The 18,033-nt window shown below is 40.3% G+C and overlaps 3 protein-coding genes across 4 annotated transcripts in view; all 3 read right to left on the reverse strand.

The window, feature by feature from the left end:
* LOC309493885 (uncharacterized protein) overlaps positions 1-18,033 on the reverse strand; it is a 159,179-nt gene that overhangs the window by 127,316 nt on the left and 13,830 nt on the right. Inside the window, exon 3 of one of the 2 annotated variants that reach the window (XM_082163165.1) lies at positions 14,080-14,136. The exons of the other annotated variant lie outside the window; for it this stretch is intronic. Coding sequence (XP_082019291.1) covers positions 14,080-14,136 — 57 coding nt within the window. The remainder of the gene's footprint in view (positions 1-14,079; positions 14,137-18,033) is intronic. 2 annotated transcript variants of the gene reach the window in all.
* LOC309493891 (adhesion G protein-coupled receptor E3-like) lies at positions 5,825-6,498 on the reverse strand. Its single transcript, XM_082163174.1, has 3 exons — positions 6,391-6,498; positions 6,145-6,307; positions 5,825-5,974 (listed from the first exon to the last, which is right to left on the reverse strand). The coding sequence occupies exons 1-3, from the start codon at positions 6,459-6,461 to the stop codon at positions 5,915-5,917; spliced, it is 294 nt and encodes a 97-aa protein (XP_082019300.1). The 5' UTR covers positions 6,462-6,498; the 3' UTR covers positions 5,825-5,914.
* LOC309494727 (adhesion G protein-coupled receptor E4-like) lies at positions 6,512-12,527 on the reverse strand (the record flags this gene model as incomplete). The annotated part of the gene is made up of 8 exons (XM_082164140.1): positions 12,044-12,527; positions 10,445-10,631; positions 7,887-8,003; positions 7,582-7,763; positions 7,333-7,494; positions 7,042-7,257; positions 6,732-6,964; positions 6,512-6,644 (listed from the first exon to the last, which is right to left on the reverse strand). Exons 2-8 carry the CDS (start codon positions 10,608-10,610, stop codon positions 6,512-6,514), a joined length of 1,209 nt encoding a protein of 402 aa, XP_082020266.1. The 5' UTR covers positions 10,611-10,631; positions 12,044-12,527.

An 18,033-nucleotide genomic window follows, 5' to 3' on the forward strand; every position in this document is an offset into this window, starting at 1 on the left:
CATTTACAGAGTAAGGTTTAACATGTGATTAATCTATAGTATATTATTTTCAGCATTTACAATATAATCAAAAAGATTTCTTAAAAGTTTTTCTGAACAGAATACTTTGAAGAAGTATTTTATTTGGACACACAGACATCAAGAATCAGCCTGTGATTCTCAACAATGGTGACAATAATAAAGCATTTTGCAGTGCATTCTGGGTGCCGCCAATCAAAATTCATTCATGACTCATTCATGCTGTAATGACCAATATACATTTAAGTCAGAGATAAATGAGATCAGTGATTCAGGTTCACCCGTGCTCATGTATCAGCACAGCACATAGACAGTAACACAGCATCAGTTGGCCAAAAGAAAGTTCGATTCAGAGATGGTACTATCACGCATGCGCAGTCTCTCCAGCTCATCGGTTCTCCGTATCGAACGTGTCCGAAAGAAACAGTTCTCGGTTCTGTACTGGGGAATCGAGAACTGCTGTAACAACCAGTTCTTGACTCGAGAACCATAGCATAGGCCTGTGTGTGCTGAGCTGAGAACTGCTGAAACCTTACTATAGCCTACAGTCGACAAAAATAAAAGTTGATGCATGTCTCCAGTATGTTTAATGTTATGTATTTGATTAACACATTAACATTTACTTTGCACCCTTAAAACATTTGGCAAGATTTGGCAAAATTTATGTCAACTTACTTAGAAATTAAATTAGCTGTCCCTGAAAATAATGTTTTAGTATAATAATAAATGTTTAGTTTTACAATTCATTCATTGTGTTTCCAATCTTTAAAATAATACAGTGAAAAGACAGTATGCGATAAACCTGTTTCCAACATGTTTTATTTTGTTACACGTATTGATGTTCAACAAAATACTTAAACATGCATTTTGTCCCTCTGAAAAATTGTGAGCATGCTCAGCTCATCAGCTCATCGGGTTCTCAGATGTCAAACATGTCAGAAATAAACAGTTCTCAGTTCTGTACTGGTGATCCGAGAACCGCTGTACCTGTACGTTCGGTAGTGTGCGCATGCTCAGTATCAGCTGCTCGTGCTCATCACTTCTCTCAGCACAACATGTCTCCGCTCAGTGAACTGTTGGATTTACTGAAGTAAAATATACTCCGGGATATTGGTTTATTTCGAGTCGAAAGGACTGTCAGGACTCAGGCATGTACGAAAGTGAATAACTTTACTAACTTGTGGATCAGTGCTGACGCAAGACACGAACTGTTCCGAACGATTCAGTCCGATTTAGTGTACTGGTTCGACCAGTTCAAAAGAAAGATTTGTTCACGAACCAGACATCACTAATGATTTTGTTAATATATAACCAACACCACCTGTTCACCTTTTATCTTTGTACATCTGGCTGTTATAACTCAGATACAGCAGCCAAACAAAATCTAAAATTAAACATTTAAAGGTCAACTGCCCAACTAAATCAAACACCAATCATCACTCAATTAATCACTAAATTATCTCATTAACTTTAACACTCTTGAGTCTGGAGCCAAATAAACTCCCAGGAGAGTTCATTTAACACTGGAGTTTTTGCTGTGCAGCTGATTTCACTAAATAGTTCTCTCTCCTGCTGAATTAACAAATCCAGGTGATTAGAACAAAATACTGAGGAGGACTTTTTCTTTCTGAACCTGGACTTTCCACCTCTGCAAATAACTGATTCCATACCATGTAAATTCATTGGTTCTCTTACGAGAGGTCTCTCGTACTGCGTAAGATATCTTACGCTAGGGGAAAATCCTTTTTCCGCGAGATATTGAAGCCAAAAATTATCCTTAATTTTGTAATAATGCAAAACGCGTTGCGGCAGCATGCAGACATAGGCGAGGCAGCTCGCGCGTCTATTGGCTGCTCTGCGGCAACTGCAGCAGCCTATCGAGCGAGGCCTGGCGTGACGCCAGACCCAATCAGGGCACTTCGCGCCCGCTGCGTCACGTCCCGCCGAAATGGCCGTGGTCTAGGCCTATAAATACCGCTCGCAGGCAGCTATTATCTGATTTTTCATCCTTCCAGCGAAGCACACGCATCGCTGGAGCTGGAGAAGAAGCCGCGCCGTCTGAGAGAGAGCACCTTCAGCGGGACGAGTCACTGAAGTCGCTGGCCGCGCCGCCTTCCTGCAGCGCTTTCCAGCGCTTATATCCTTTCTATTACACTGTACTCTGTTTGTGTGTGTGTGTCGCCGCCGCGGCACATTCCCCCAGCCGCCAAAGCTCGCCGGTTCGCCCGCTTGCTTCCCCGGCTTCATCAGCCTCGCTTCCTGACGGACAGCGGCCGCCGTCTGCCGCCGCTTCCGTCGACATCGCTGATGAGGAAGCCCTGCTGGGAGAGGATGATTCCTGCTCTATCCTGGCGTCAGGCAGTGAGGATTGGGCGGGCTCTGAGGATCCCGCGCCCCCTGCCCGCACATCGTCAGGCAAGAGAGCGTCCATCGAGACGGAGCTCATGCGAGTACTCGCACAGGCCGCGGCGAGCCTCGGCCTCGAGTGGTCTTCGCCAGAGCAGCCCGCTCACAACCGGCTGGATGGATTTTTCCTGCCTGGGGAGCGCGCTTCGCCTGCGTCCAGACCGGCGCCTTTTCTTCCTGAGTTACACGAAGAAGTCGCTAAGTCCTGGAGCGCCCCCTATTCAGCTAGAGTGCGTCCTGCTGTCTCTTTGGCATTCTCCGCAGTTGACGATGCCAAGAACAAAGGATACCTTTCGCTGCCGCCGGTCGAAGAAGCGATAGCGGCCCACTTATGTCCGCCCTCCGCTGGACGGCGCGCTAAGTCGGCCCTACCCTCTAAAGCTTGCCGCACGACGTCAAGCCTGCTCCGCCGCGCTTTCTCCGCCGCCGGGCAAGCTGCGTCAGCGCTGCACACCATGGCTACGCTTCAGATCTTCCAGGCCGAGTTCCTCCGTAAGCTGGATGAGGAAGGACCTGACGCGATCTGCGTGCCGGACTTAAGAAGTGCCACGGACCTCGCTCTCCGTGCTACTAAGTCTGCAGCGCAGGCCATTGGACGGAATATGGCTTCTCTCACTGTGACCGAGAGACATCTTTGGCTGACGCTCTCGGAAATGGCCGAGTCCGAGCGCACCGCGTTCCTCGACGCCCCGCTTTCCGCCACAGGCCTCTTTGGATCCTCCGTCAAGGATTTTGCGGAGAGATTCGCAGAGGTACAGAAAGCGTCACAGGCTATGAAGCACTTCCTCCCGAAGCGCTCCAGCTCTGCAGCAGGCCGTGCGAAACCGTCTGCTCAGAGCTCACAGCCACAGCCACCGTCCACTGCCTCCACTTCACAGCGCCGCCAGGCCCGAAGCGCGAGACCGCGCTCCCGCTCATCCGGTCGCCACCCCGCCGTGCGTGGCCCGCGACCTAGGATTACGGTGAAGCCCGAGGCCCCGAAGTCGTCCTAGCATTTTTGCTAGTCGTCCGTATTTTTGAAGTCGCCCGAACATGTCTGTGGTGTCCTACATAAATCGCCAGGGCGGACTCAGGTCCAGGAACCTGTACAGGCTGGCAGAACACCTCCTGGTATGGGCTCAGTGCAACCTGCGCTCGCTCAGAGCAGCGCACGTGCCAGGGCTCCTGAATATAGGACCAGACAGACTGTCCAGGAACAATGTTCCGGCAGGCGAATGGTCTCTACACCCACAGACAGTCCAACTGCTGTGGAAGAAATTCGGCAGAGCGGAAGTAGACCTGTTCGCGTCTCAAGAAAACGCTCACTGTCCGGAATTTTTCTCCAAGAGCAGGGACGCTCTATGCTTTTCCCCCCCGTCTCTCTCCTGCCTCAGGTGATAGAGCGGATCAGGGAAGAAGGATGCTCAGTATTGCTAGTGGCACCGTTCTGGGAAAACCAGCCTTGGTTCCCAGTCGTGATGCAGTTAGCAAGTACTGCCCCGTGGCCAGTACCAGTGAGGAGAGACCTCCTCTCACAGGCCCACGGCTCGATCTGGCATCCTCACCCGGAATTATGGTCCCTTCATGTCTGGGCCATCAACGGGTACATGTTGGACTCCCTAAAGGAGTATTAAACACGGTCACGCAGGCTAGAGCTCCGTCTACGAGACGGCTCTACTCCTCGAAATGGTCAGTGTTTTCGGGCTGGTCCACAGACTGTGGTGTGACGGAGGTGCTTTCCTTCCTACAAGAGCTGTTGGATAAGGGCAGGGCCCCCTCCACGCTCAAAGTTTATGTGGCGGCTATAGCAGCGTTCTCAGGAACAACGCTTGGTCAGTGTATAGGAAGGAACGATTTGGTCATCCGCTTCCTTAGAGGGGCTAAGAGACTGAATCCTCCCAGACCTCCCTCAGTCCCCGTATGGGACCTTTCTACGGTTCTGGAAGCCATGAAAGGTGCGCCATTTGACCCTTTACAGTCAATTGATTTGAAACACCTGTCTTTCAAGACTGTGTTTCTGCTGGCTCTCGCTTCAGTGAAGCACATAGGGGACCTACACGCGCTCTCTGTGAGCGCGGCGTGCATGGAGTTTGGGCCTAATGACTCAAAAGTTATACTCAAACCTAAGCACGGTTATGTTCCAAAATCCCTCAACACACCGTTTAGGGCGCAGGTTATCTCCCTGTCAGCCCTACCGGTCCCTGATGAGGAAAGAGACGCGAGCCTCCTTTGCCCAGTCAGGGCATTACGAGCTTATGTGTCTCGCTCGTCTGTTTTCAGACAGACGGAGCAGCTCTTTGTTTCGTTTAACGGACGTTCTAAGGGACTAGCCGCGTCGAAACAGAGCCTATCCAGATGGATAGTTGATGCTATAGCGCTGGCATACGCCTCCAAGGACATGCAGTGCCCGTTGGTTGTCAGAGCGCACTCCACGAGAGGCATGGCCTCTTCGTGGGCCTGGTCAAGTGGGATTGCCTTGCAAGATATTTGTATGGCGGCAGGCTGGGCCTCCCCGTCTACATTTATAAGGTTCTATAACCTAGAGGTTCCCGCCCTGCAGGCCAGGCTGCTGTCGGTCTAAGTTTACCAGTATTATCTGACCTGATGCTATCAGCTCAGAATGCTGCGTCTACTGAGCACAGCTCAACGTTCGACAGTGAAAAGTAGCAGCACGAGATGTGCCTGGGCAAACTGTGTAAGACCCACATTCCCCCATCAGTTCAGGCCGTACCCTGCCCTGTCTGTATGATGAAATTCGCGTCTAAGCGACGCTGCCATATGTGGAAGAGTGCGGCTTCGCCCCTCCCTCTTCCCGGACTCCCTGTGAGTTCCCTGAGTGATTGTGCACTATATGTACCCCGGGCTTTCGCCCTTGGGTCTTTGGTGTCAGATCTCAGCATGCACGGCGTTTTGCATTGGGTCCTCTAGCGTAAGATATCTTACGCAGTACGAGAGACCTCTCGTAAGAGAACGTACTCGGTTACTAACGTAACCTCGGTTCTCTCTAGAAGAGGGAACGAGTACTGCGTATCTTGCCGTGCATGCACACGCTCTGGTCTCTTCGATGATGAAAAACCAGATAATAGCTGCCTGCGAGCGGTATTTATAGGCCTAGACCACGCCCATTTCGGCGGGACGTGACGCAGCGGGCGCGAAGTGCTCTGATTGGGTCTGGCGTCACGCCAGGCCTCGCTCGATAGGCTGCTGCAGTTGCCGCAGAGCAGCCAATAGGCACACGAGCTGCCTCGCCTATGTCTGCATGCTGCCGCAACGCGTTTTGCATTATTACAAAATTAAGGATAATTTTTGGCTTCAATATCTCGCGGAAAAAGGATTTTCCCCTAGCGTAAGATATCTTACGCAGTACTCGTTCCCTCTTCTAGAGAGAACCGAGGTTACGTTAGTAACCGAGTACGTTATTTCCCTTTACCATGCACACACAAATAGTTTTCAGTTTCTTTCTCTTTTTTTTTTGCCAACATTTACAAATATTTAAGTTTAGCTGTAGTCCTCAGTGTTGTTTGCATCCACAGCAAAGACATCTGAAGAACTTCATGTACTGCTGTCTAACCTGGACAAGAATGACACGAGATGAGCTGAAACTCATGAACCATAATGGAGTTTTTTTATATTAAACAGGTGAGAAAAGAGACTAGATTCGCATTTTAAGATGTGTTTCTTCCTTATACTGTCTCTGGAGACACTGAAATGGTTTACTTAGTAGGATGGAAAATGTCTGACCTCATTATTGAGGACACAATAGACCAGGAAGATGAAGGTTCCCTGCTGGGAGTTCAAGATCACGGAGATGATCCTCAGCTCGATCCTGCCCTTACTGAAGAAACCCAGAATCCTGGGGCAACCAAGAATCACAAACTGAGCCAGTGTTTTAAATACCATAATCCTGCAGAGAAACAGAAAAAAGAGACTTAATGTGTCTTACTTGATATGTTCTTTTAAATAGAGCAATTCAATCATGTTTGTTACTTGGTTTGTTTTATCTGTGAAACTTCAGCGTTCAGATTTTTGAGAGTTGAGTTCAGATTGATGATGATCATGATGAAAATAATTGTGTTTGACTGCAAAGCAAAAAAATTAAAATAATTAATTAATCCAATTGTTTTCCATTTAATACAAAGTCATGAGCAAAATTAAACAAAAAAAATGTGTTTACTGATAGAATCACACAAGCCGGTCCCAGAAAAGCCCCGACAAAAACTTCATAGGTTTTAATCCAGCATCTGTTCGGAGGAAGATATAGTTAAATAATCAGTGAACAAACATGGATGAAGATTTTGAGCAATGAGTCACTCTCAAATTAAACTCACATTTTACTTCCGTAGCCTTTAGGATTCAACCCAGCAGACACGGCCACCACAACCAGAGGAACCGTATATCCAATCACACACAGGAATCCACTTCTAAGCACCGCCCTCTTTTTGGAGCTGATCTGTGATAGGTTCTTCACACAGATGAAGAGCAGCACAGCTTCAATGAACATCCACACAAAGCCGGAGAGAAAGAGGAAGTGCAGCACACCTGATATCACGTCACACAACACCTGGAGATCATGAGAGACGGTTATGATGATTCTCAGTGAGACTGTGCTGAGCTGTAGGGCTCCTTCATCATTCTCACCTGATGAGGGTTTATGAGGCTCAGGAACAGTTGTGTGAGCAGGAACAGAAGGTTAGCCAACAGTAGACTGATGCAGATGTTGATTCGAGCCACATTATTTACTCTAGGACTCCACTGACAAAGGGTAAAGGTCAACAGGGCCAAACTGAAGAACACCAGCCCCACGATCACACACACAAAATTCAACAGCCCCAGCAGCTCCAGCATTGAGTCGCTCTGAGAAAACATGTCAGAGTACATGAGTGCCAAATCTGTGCTGTTCTTCAGTGCTCACTATTAATGTTCTCGTACCTCTGATGGGCGGCTGGTTTGCAAGATGACAGCGAATGTGGACAGATGAACACAGGAACACACAGTGTAGCTGCTGTTGGTCTTTAAAACAGAACAACCATCTACAATCCACTCGCTGATGTTCCAGTACACACAGGACAGAGAACCGTCGGGCTCAAACTCCTGCAAAAAGAAGAAAGAACATGCAGAAAATGTTTTCAGATGTTCATCAGTTCTCAGGTTGGACAAAAACACATGTCAGTCTCTCACTCTGATGTGTTTGAGGGTGAAGTTGACTGGTTTGGTGAGTTTAGTGTTGGTGGTTTTGAGAAGAGTAGCTGAGATCACAGTGGACATCATGGTTTTAATCGTGTCATTTGATGTGTTGAAGAAGTCGGGCTTCAGTAGATTCTCCATTGTGTTATAACTCATGAAAGCCACAGCAACTGATCCTGTGTGACAGAAACAGAAGCTTACATGCAATAAACCAAATCAACATTCTTTTTTTATTGTCGTTAGTGATATCTCTTTCTAGTTTTCTTGTTCATTTAATCAAACTAAAACCTGTCACATACTGTCATCGTTGTTCTTGGCAATCCCAATGAGATCAATGTCCACAGAAGAATTTGTTGTGTTAAGTCGAGGGATTTTATCTAAGGTTGCATTTGGTCCAACGATGAAGACTTGTACCTCTGATTAAAAAAAATACATATATGCAAATTAATCTGGCCATCTAAAAAAGTCAAAATGTCCTCTAGACTTGAGCACATTAACCCTCTGAGGTCGAGAAACGCGCCGACGCGTTTTGCTAGATTTTTTTCACATAGCAGCAACATAAACTTAAAAAAATCCGTCATTTATGGTCATATAAATAAAATAAATACATGATTATAAACTATATAGAGGGTCTTCTTTTTTTTGTGTACACTCACATTAACATCAAACCTTAAATAAATAAAATAAACAGGGTGCGCTTTCAGCTCACTCTGTCTCCGCAAAAATCTTTCTGAAACAAGTCTGGAAAATTAACTGCAACTCAGCGAATACTTATCACACAACCATGAAACATGCGTCTAAAGAAAGCTTTAAATTTCTACTTTTAAATAAAACAGTTCACATTCAAAACAAATATTCTCCTGCAATGTAATCTGTATGAAACTAAAGAGAAGTACAGTTTCTCCCGTCTCATCTAATTAGCTGTAATGAGTTCACGCCCTCTGCAGAGCACGCTATTCATAAGATAAGGTGCTGAGGTGATCTATGCAAAATAAGGTAAACGCCCCCTGAAATGAGTTCACACCCACTCGCAGAGCGCGCTATTCATAAGATAATGTGCTGAGGTGATCTATGAAAAATAAGGTAAAAAGCCCCCTGAAATGCTTTAAAACCAGCAAGTTTCATTCATTCACTTTCCTGCGAAGTTGGAAGATGACACACAGCCCTTCAGCTCGTCCTGGATAGCGATGAAGAGTTCACTTTTTCCTCAGAAGAAGAACAGGACTCTGACAAACGAACGTTTGTATTTTGAGGAGCGACTTGATGCAGGCGTGGATAATATTTCGGATGAGTAAGTCTTTTTAAATTTACTTGCATTAGTTGACAAGCTATTTTGTATAAACGTAGGCTACATATTTTACTGGTTGGACCATTTCCATACTTTTCATTCAGAGTAATGTATATTTAAATGGTCTAGGCTATGCTGTATAAAGTAGGAGAGAGGCTTCATGCAGTCTGTTTTCTTTCGTTTTTAATAGTTTTGTTTAAAATAACACATTTCAAGCTTTCTATATATTTCTCTGGTATTTTAGGCAAAGCTTATGAGTTTGGGTTCATTTATGAGGCGAGCTCCAGTTCCTGCTATTTTTAATTCTTATGTATTAAATACAGGCAATGGGTTGATGAAACAACTATTAAAATTAAGATACAATTAATTCAAAACGAAAGACCTATGTTACAGACAAATGAAAGACAACATTTCGTTGATTAGTTTTGGATAGATTACACATTTTTACTGTAAAATATCTGCCACCTCAAATAAGCTTTTGTTTGCCAATTTTTGCTAATATGTTAAATATAGTATGTTTTGTCAATGTAGGCTATATTCGAAGTAATGAATCCTTAACTTTGAAATATGTATGACAAAATGTATACTTCAGTTTTTACAAAGAAAGATTATACTTCAATTGTTGTTGTAATTGTAACCTTTTTAATAAAAAAAATATATATATTTACAAGGTAGATGTAAACAAATTTTAAAAGGTAAATATAAGCCTTTTCTTTAAATCATTTTTATTGTGTTTTATTATTGACAAATTTGGGGAGATGATACATATTCCAAAACTGAAAATACAGTATGAGAATTAACTGCACAATTACTAGACATGTTTTCCTTGGATATTATACAATTTGCAAGCAAAATTTGTAAAAAAAAAAAAAAAAAAAAAAATTGACATGCTTCCAACTGTGAACCAATTTGGTAGAATATATATATGTATATATATATATATATATATATATATATATATATATATATATATATATTGCTCTTGCATTCTTTCTTGTGGCTATAGGTGACACACCTGAATGAATGGCTCATTAAGTATGCGGGCCCCATTGTCTCCTCAGGTGTGAACCACTACATATGCATGATGCTGTTGAATTGTTGACGCCCCTTGCGCATATTGCCTTTACAAACAAAAAGTGTTTTACAAGATTTAAATCAATGTATTGTGTTATGTGAATGATAAGGGCAGGATGATTTTCACATCATTTTGAAGAAAAAACTCTAGACAATGACATCCATTTGTCAAAAGTCTTATTGACACATATTTAGTATGTGTTTTGTGGCCTTATTTCAGAAACTTTAGTTTTTAGTTTTTTCAATAACCATGCATAAACATTATTCTCTCAAAAATACAAACATGTACATGCATGTTGCTCACATATTATGGTAGCCCTGTTTGTGCTAAATAGAGTGTAATTATACCTTTGCCATTAATATGTTTATAAGCAACTGAAAAAAGCACAAATGTCAGGGCATGTCAGAACATCTCAAGGACCCCAAAAACCACTCAGACCCCAGAGGGTTAAGTCAGTAATTTCACAGTATATTCATAGTTTGGTTTTCACTTACCCACAGTGTCAAGAGAAAAGCTGACATTGGCATATGTGTCTGTCGGCTTCACCAGCATGGCCACCAGCTTCTCACTGGCTTTTAACACACGGTTTCCATCTGACACCAGTTTATTTGGGTCAGCAGATGATGACACTAAAACCTTCTCTGATGCGTTGAGGACCATATTAAAAATTGTTTTCACATCCTATTTTAGTAATCATATAAATAGGATTATTTTTAAACGTAGAAACAAAAGAAAGCATTGCTACACAGCAAAAACTCCAGTGTTAAATTAACACTCCTGGGAGTACATATGAGACCACACTTGTAGAGTGTAAAGTGTTAAAATATGAGTGTTAAATTAACACTCAAGAGTGTTAAAGTTAATAAGATAATTAAGTGATTAATTTAGTGATGATTGATCATTATTGAAGACACCTGATGTTAACAAGCAGAATCACTGAAGGAGAAAATCACAAATTGTAAGCCACCGTTATGGTGATTGGTGTTTGCTTTAGTTGGGCTCTTGACCTTTACAAGTTTACTTTAAATTTTGCTTGTCTGCTGTTATTGATTTATAACAGTCTGATGAACAAAGAAAAAATGTGATCTGATGGTGTTGGTTATGTTTTGACATAATCATGTTGTGATCTGAAAAACTAAACTTATTGAGATAGTTTGGATTTGTTAATTACAGCAGCTCTGTGATTCTACAGCATATGATTTTCAGTATTTTTCATGTAATCCAAAATATTTAATAAACATTGTTCTGATCAAAAGACTTTCAAATTAATTAATTTATTTTGACACACTGACATCAATAATCAGCCTGTGAATCTCAACAATGGTGACAATAATAAAGCATGTTGCAGTGGCTGCCACCAATCACAACTCATTAATGGCTCCCATCATGCATTGCGGTATGAATAAATTATGATCTGAATTGTCTATGTAATTTACTTTTCCTAATTGAATATTCTGCTCCTCACCATTGTTGAGATGCATAGACTGAATCTTGACGTCTGTGTGTGCCTAAAAGAACGATTTTTTTTTTTTTTTAAACAACTTTTAAGAAGTCCTTTGTATTATATCTAAAATTCTGGATATTTATGCAGAATCACAGTTATGCTGTAACCAACAACATAAATCTAAGTCAGAAATATGAGTTCAGTAATCAAGTTCAAATGATGATTGTCATAATATAACCAACACCATCAGATCACTTTTTTTCTTTGTTCATCTGGCAGTTATAACTCAGATACAACAGCCAAACAAAATCTAAAGTTAATAATATAAGGGTCAAGAGCCCAACTAAAGCAAACAATCATCGCCATAACGGTGGCTTACAATTTGTGATTTTCTCCTTCAGTGATTCTGCTTGTTAACATCAGGTGTCTTCAATAATGATCAATCATCACTCAATTAATCACTTAATTATCTCATTAACTTTAACACTCTTGAGTGTTAATTTAACACTCATATTCTAACACTTTACACTCTACAAGTGTGGTCTCATATGTACTCCCAGGAGTGTTAATTTAACACTGGAGTTTTTGCTGTGTACAGGATAATTTATGTAAGTGACAAATAATAATTATTTTGTCATTTTTGTCTTACGGTCAAAGGGAGCACTTCATCTGTAATGTTCTCTATCCGGTCAAGAACATTTTCTACACATCGCCCTATGGTCTGACTCTGAAATCACAATTGAGCTTTAAAAATAAACTGAAAACTGAACATGTGTGCACTGTGGAGTATTTGAAGTCAAATAAAAGTTAATTGCTCTAATATTCTACTACATATTATATACAACAACACTGACAATAATAAAGAACAGTACACATTATTTTGCATTATTGAGCGGTTGTTACAGAAATTTACCCTGCAACAACTTACCCTGCATTCGTCCTGCAGTGTGATAATCAGACCTGGAATGAGAAAAGTCTTATGAAATCATTTTAAATTTCTTTCAGAATAAAATTCCTTTTAAATTCCTTCCCTTTCATTTGAGTGGGACTGGGTGATGTTGTGGTATTCTCCGTGAAGACAAATGTTAGGAGGAGCTGCTTTTGAGAGCTACATTTCAGTCCGGCAACATGCTCACCTGCACACAGTAAATTCCCCAGTGTTAAATTAACACTGCTCAGAGCACATATGGTCCCATGGTGTTAAAGTAACACTGAAGCGGTGTTAAAGTTAATGAGACAATTAAGTGATTAATTGAGTGATGATTGAGCATTATTGAAGACACCTGATGATAACAAGCAGAATCACTGAAGGAGAAAATCACAAATTGTAAGCCACCGTTATGGTGATGGGTGTTTGCTTTAGTTGGGCTCTTGACCCTTAAATTATTAACTTTAATTTTTTGTTTGATTGTTGTATCTGACTTACAACTGCCAAATGAACAAAGAAAAAAAGTGATCTGATAGTGTTGGTTATGTTATGACAATCATCATTTTAACTTTATGTTTATGATTAATGTTGTTGGTTACAGCACAACTGTGATTCTGCATAAATATTCAGAATTTTAGATATAATATAAAGGATTTCTTAAAAGTTTTTTTTAATATATTTCTTTTAGGCACACACAGACATAAAGATTCAGTCTATGCATCTCAACAATGGTGACAATTGGGAAAAGTAAATTACATAGACAATTCAGATCATAATTTATTCATACCGCAATGCATGATGGGAGCCATTAATGAGTTGTGATTGGTGGCAGCCACTGCAACATGCTTTATTATTGTCACCATTGTTGGGATTCACAGGCTGATTATTGATGTCTGTGTTTCTAAATTAATACATTTGAAAGTGTTTTGATCAGAACAATGTTTATTAAATATATTGGATTATAAGAAAAATGCTGATAATCATATACTGCAGAATCAAAAAGCTGCTGCTAACAAGTTACACCAAACTATCTCAATAAGTTTCATTTTCGGATCACAGCATGATTATGTCAAAACATAACCAACACTATCAGATCACACTTTTTCTTTGTTCATCTGACTGTTATAAATTAATAACAGCAGACAAACAAAAGTCTAAGGTTAATAATATACAGTAAGGGTCAAGAGTCCAACTAAAGCAAACACCCATCACCATAATGGTGGCTTACAATTTGAGATTTTCTCCTTCAGTGATTCTGCTTGTTATCATCAGGTGTCTTCAATAATGTTCAATCATCACTCAATTAATCACTTAATTGTCTCATTAACTTTAACACTGCTTCAGTGTTACTTTTACACCAGTATGTGCTTTGAGCAGTGTTAATTTAACACTGGGGAATTTACTGTGTAGCACTACTCTATTTTGATAAGCGTTTAAAAAATCTGATTCTGTTCAGAACTGAATGAAGAATAAGATATTCATATTCATATTTAATATTTTAATATAGGCCTATTTCCTGTCCAATTTTTGTGTGTTACTTTATTTCATTGGCTATATCTACAGGTTCACAGGTTATATCTACTGACAGTTATGCTTCAATAAAACCTTGTTTTTTTTAGGTTGGTTGAAATCAGTTATAATCAGTAATCTTAAATAATCTATTTCATTTCAACATTTCAACCAGTTATTGTAGATGTTTCCACATGAAGTATATTTTCTAAGTTGAACTGACAAAACATTTGTTCAGTGTACATTACCTATTGCAGTCGTCGCCGGTGAGACAGTTGAAAAGGCCAAGTACAGTCTTAAGACATCTAAAAAATAATTATGAATACAAATGAATCAACATGTTTAGGACGCAATAAAATAGACAAATAAATATATAAATATAAGCTTGTACTTCAAATAATAGTTCACCCAAAAAATGAAAGTTCTGTCATCATGACTGTTTCTTTCACAGAATATTGTATTGTCTATCCTAGAAATTATTATTCTCACACATATTTTCTCCATTTCTCCATTGCAGCTCTACAGTATCTATATGAAGTATGATGTGTGTGTCATATTCCAAATCTTCTGAAGTCAAACAGCAGCTTTATGTGAAGAGCAGAATGAAATGAAAGAAGTGGTTGTTGTTTAGAGTGTTTCTCTACCCACTAAGCAAAATGATGTCCGAAAGACGTCTTTTCAACGTCTTTGTCACAAAAATCGGACGTTGAAAAGACGTCCACTGAGGGTCTAGAATGAAAGTTTTTATGACGTCTTTTTTTGACGTGTTCTGCACGTCCGATATAGACGTTCATCGAACCTTCGTACAAGGTTAAAACTAGTTCAGATGTGGGCATTGTGGACATATTTCAACATCATTTATTGTCTCATTTAGACATAATTTGACTATTGCTGTCAGATGATCTTAGTGAGAATTAACAGAGGTTTAGATGTTGATATTTGTTTAATTTGAAGTGTCACCATTGTGGTGATCAATGTTTGCTTTAGTTGGGCTCTTGGTCCCCGTTCCTTTTACTTCAACTTTTATTTGACTGCTTTAACTGTGTGTTTGTGTAACACAATTGTTGTGGCAGAGAAAGCCAATAATAAGTAAGATCAGCTGTTTTCAGCTTATGGGTGATGATGAAATCATCACAAAAAAGCATCAAATGTTTTCAGATGTTTTGGCATTCATAAACACCAACCTTGTGGAACTGCAATATTGGTGCGAAAAGCATTAAAATGATCACTTATTTGAAGGTATACAGTATAAAGCATATGCACATGATGTTTTGAGCAAATGTATTATATAGTCACACACAGACATCAAGATTTTGGATATGATTCACAACAATGGTGACAATTAAAACAAAAAAGCTTGAGAATCAAGGATGAGTTTTGTACTATGAAAGCTACCCATCATGCATTGCAGCATGAAGCGTTTTTTTTTTTTTTATTGTCACCATTGTTGTGAATCATGTGCAAAATCTTGATGTCTGTGTGTGACTATATGATACATTTGCTCAAAACATGTGCACATGCTTTATATACACCTTCAAATAAGTGATATTTTAATGCTTTTCGCTCCAATATTGCAGTTCCACAAGGTTGGTGGTTATGAATGCCAAAACATCTGAAAACATTTGATGCTTTTTTGTGATGATTTCATCATCAACCATAAGCTGAAAACAGCTGATCTTACTTATTATTGGCTTTCTCTGCCACAACAATTGTGTTACACAAACACACAGTTAAAGTAGTCAAATAAAAGTTAAAGTAAAAGGAACGGGGACCAAGAGCCCAACTAAAGCAAACATTGATCACCACAATGGTGACACTTCAAATTAAACAAATATCAACATCTAAACCTCTGTTAATTCTCACTAAGATCATCTGACAGCAATAGTCAAATTATGTCTAAATGAGACAATAAATGATGTTGAAATATGTCCACAATGCCCACATCTGAACTAGTTTTAACCTTGTACGAAGGTTCGATGAACGTCTATATCGGACGTGCAGAACACGTCAAAAAAAGACGTCATAAAAACTTTCATTCTAGACCCTCAGTGGACGTCTTTTCAACGTCCGATTTTTGTGACAAAGACGTTGAAAAGACGTCTTTTGGACATCATTTTGCTTAGTGGGTACACAGATAAATCAATCACACTGTAGTTGTATCAATAAATTATTGCATGAATGACCAAATGATTCAGGAATTCTAGAGGTTTCAACAGAAAGAAAAGTGATTTCTCCAAAACCGGATCCTAACATGCAAACAATAATTTGTGCTTGAGTGACTTGCAGAGTTGTATAATCCAGGGGTCAGAATGTAAAAGTCCTGCCATATGTTTATTCCACACACACAGCAAAATCCCCAGTGTTAAATGAACACTCCTCAGTGTTCTCCTGGCTCATGGGTGGAATAAACATATGGCAGGACTTTTACTTTCTGACCCCTAATACACCTCTGTTAATAACCAATAGTTTTGTCAGTTATAAGTTTAGTCAAACATTTCTTTCTAATAAAACTATATCACTTGATAATTAGTGTGTATTGTTTCCTTACAACAAAGTATGTGTTTTGTTAACACTGTTACAGAAAACACAAACTGATATAAAAAGCTAAGATTGCACAACCAAAAGAAACACTGATTCAATAAAAACCAAAAATTTTCAATAAATCATTAACATCTAAACCTCTGCTAATTCTCAGATGAACGACAGAAAAAGAAGTCAGTCTGGTTTGAAATAGAGATTTAGGGCGTTTTTCCACTGGGTTCGTTTGCTGCGGTCCGAACCCGAGTGCGCTAGTTCCCGGCGCCCCCCGCAGCGTTGGTCTGGTTTCACACTCAATTAGTTGTATCGAACCCAGGTGCGTTTGCAGTGATCTTACGTCATCGCAAACGCACAAGGAAAATGCATGGATAATACAACTCGACTGAGCATAGCTGTAATTTGTCTGTTTTTTTGGTGCTATTATGCACAACATAGTGAGAGACATCACCTCTTCAGTGTCCCACAACGTTCCCCTGCCACTCATGGTTGTCGTGTGTGAGGAAACAATCAGTGTTGTGCCTGAACGCGTTCATTGAACGATAGTTCATGAACTCGTTCATATTTTGGGCGAACGTGAACTGAACGTACTCTATTACTGCCTGATGAACGTTACTGTGAACTCGTTCATTCTGGTGGCTGTGAACGGCACGCTCTCTCAGTTTAACTTCGTTCATAAGGGTGCAAGATTTCTATAGAAATGTATTTGTCCCGTTCGGAACCTCCGTTGTCCCGTTTATTGACGCTGATCTAACCACTGATGTATGACTGAATCTGATACAACAGCAGCACTTGATCACGACACACCGGTCATCATCCAATCACAGTCCACACTCACGCGCACCAGACCATACGAATAACAAACTCTAAATTGAGAATTTATTATTATTTTGGGACAAATCATTGTTTGATTTGCGCACAGAATCCTCCGCTGTCGGGTCGCTTCGATCCGGACTCGCGCTACCGGCAAATCCCTTTCACTGTCCGACTGGGTTTTGATTTCGGCAAATCAGTTTTGACAAATTCAAACAACGTGATTATTGTGAGTCCAACATACATCCAGCCACGCAAGAAAGCATGAAATCGTCCTGAGGGAATAATATACTGATGTGATTTGCTGCCCAAGAAACATTTCTGATTATTATTAATAGAAAAATTAAAAAATCAGGATTCTTTGATGAATAAAAGGTTCAAAGTAAATTCATCCGAAATAAAAAAAAACGTAACATTATAAATGTACTTTCTGAATAAAAGTAGGCTATTCATTTCTTTAATTTCTTTAAAAGTAGTGAATAATTACAAAAGCTTTCTATTTCAGATTTAAATGCTATTATTTTGAACTATGGTTTGTGTGTAATATAACTTTAATCAAAACAAATGTGTTGTCTGAAAACCTTTTAAACACATACGAACCTGAAATGACATACAGGCCTACTGTGTTATGTTGGCCTAGCCTATAGCCTACAAATATTTTGAGTGTCCCTCATTTTCCTGTAAAGAACCATGCACGATTGTCCCGCATTTGTTTAGTTGGCAACCCTACCCTCAATGCTATGTAAACCCTGGTTGGATAAGGATTTTAAAATTGGATATGAAGATGAAATCTGACACATAGTTTCAGTGTTAAAACTGATAACATAATTGCTGTCTGTGGTTTTATATGGGCT

Source organism: Leuciscus leuciscus (assembly GCF_965113295.1).
Source record: "Leuciscus leuciscus genome assembly, chromosome: 3".
Taxonomy (NCBI): Eukaryota; Metazoa; Chordata; class Actinopteri; order Cypriniformes; family Leuciscidae; genus Leuciscus; species Leuciscus leuciscus.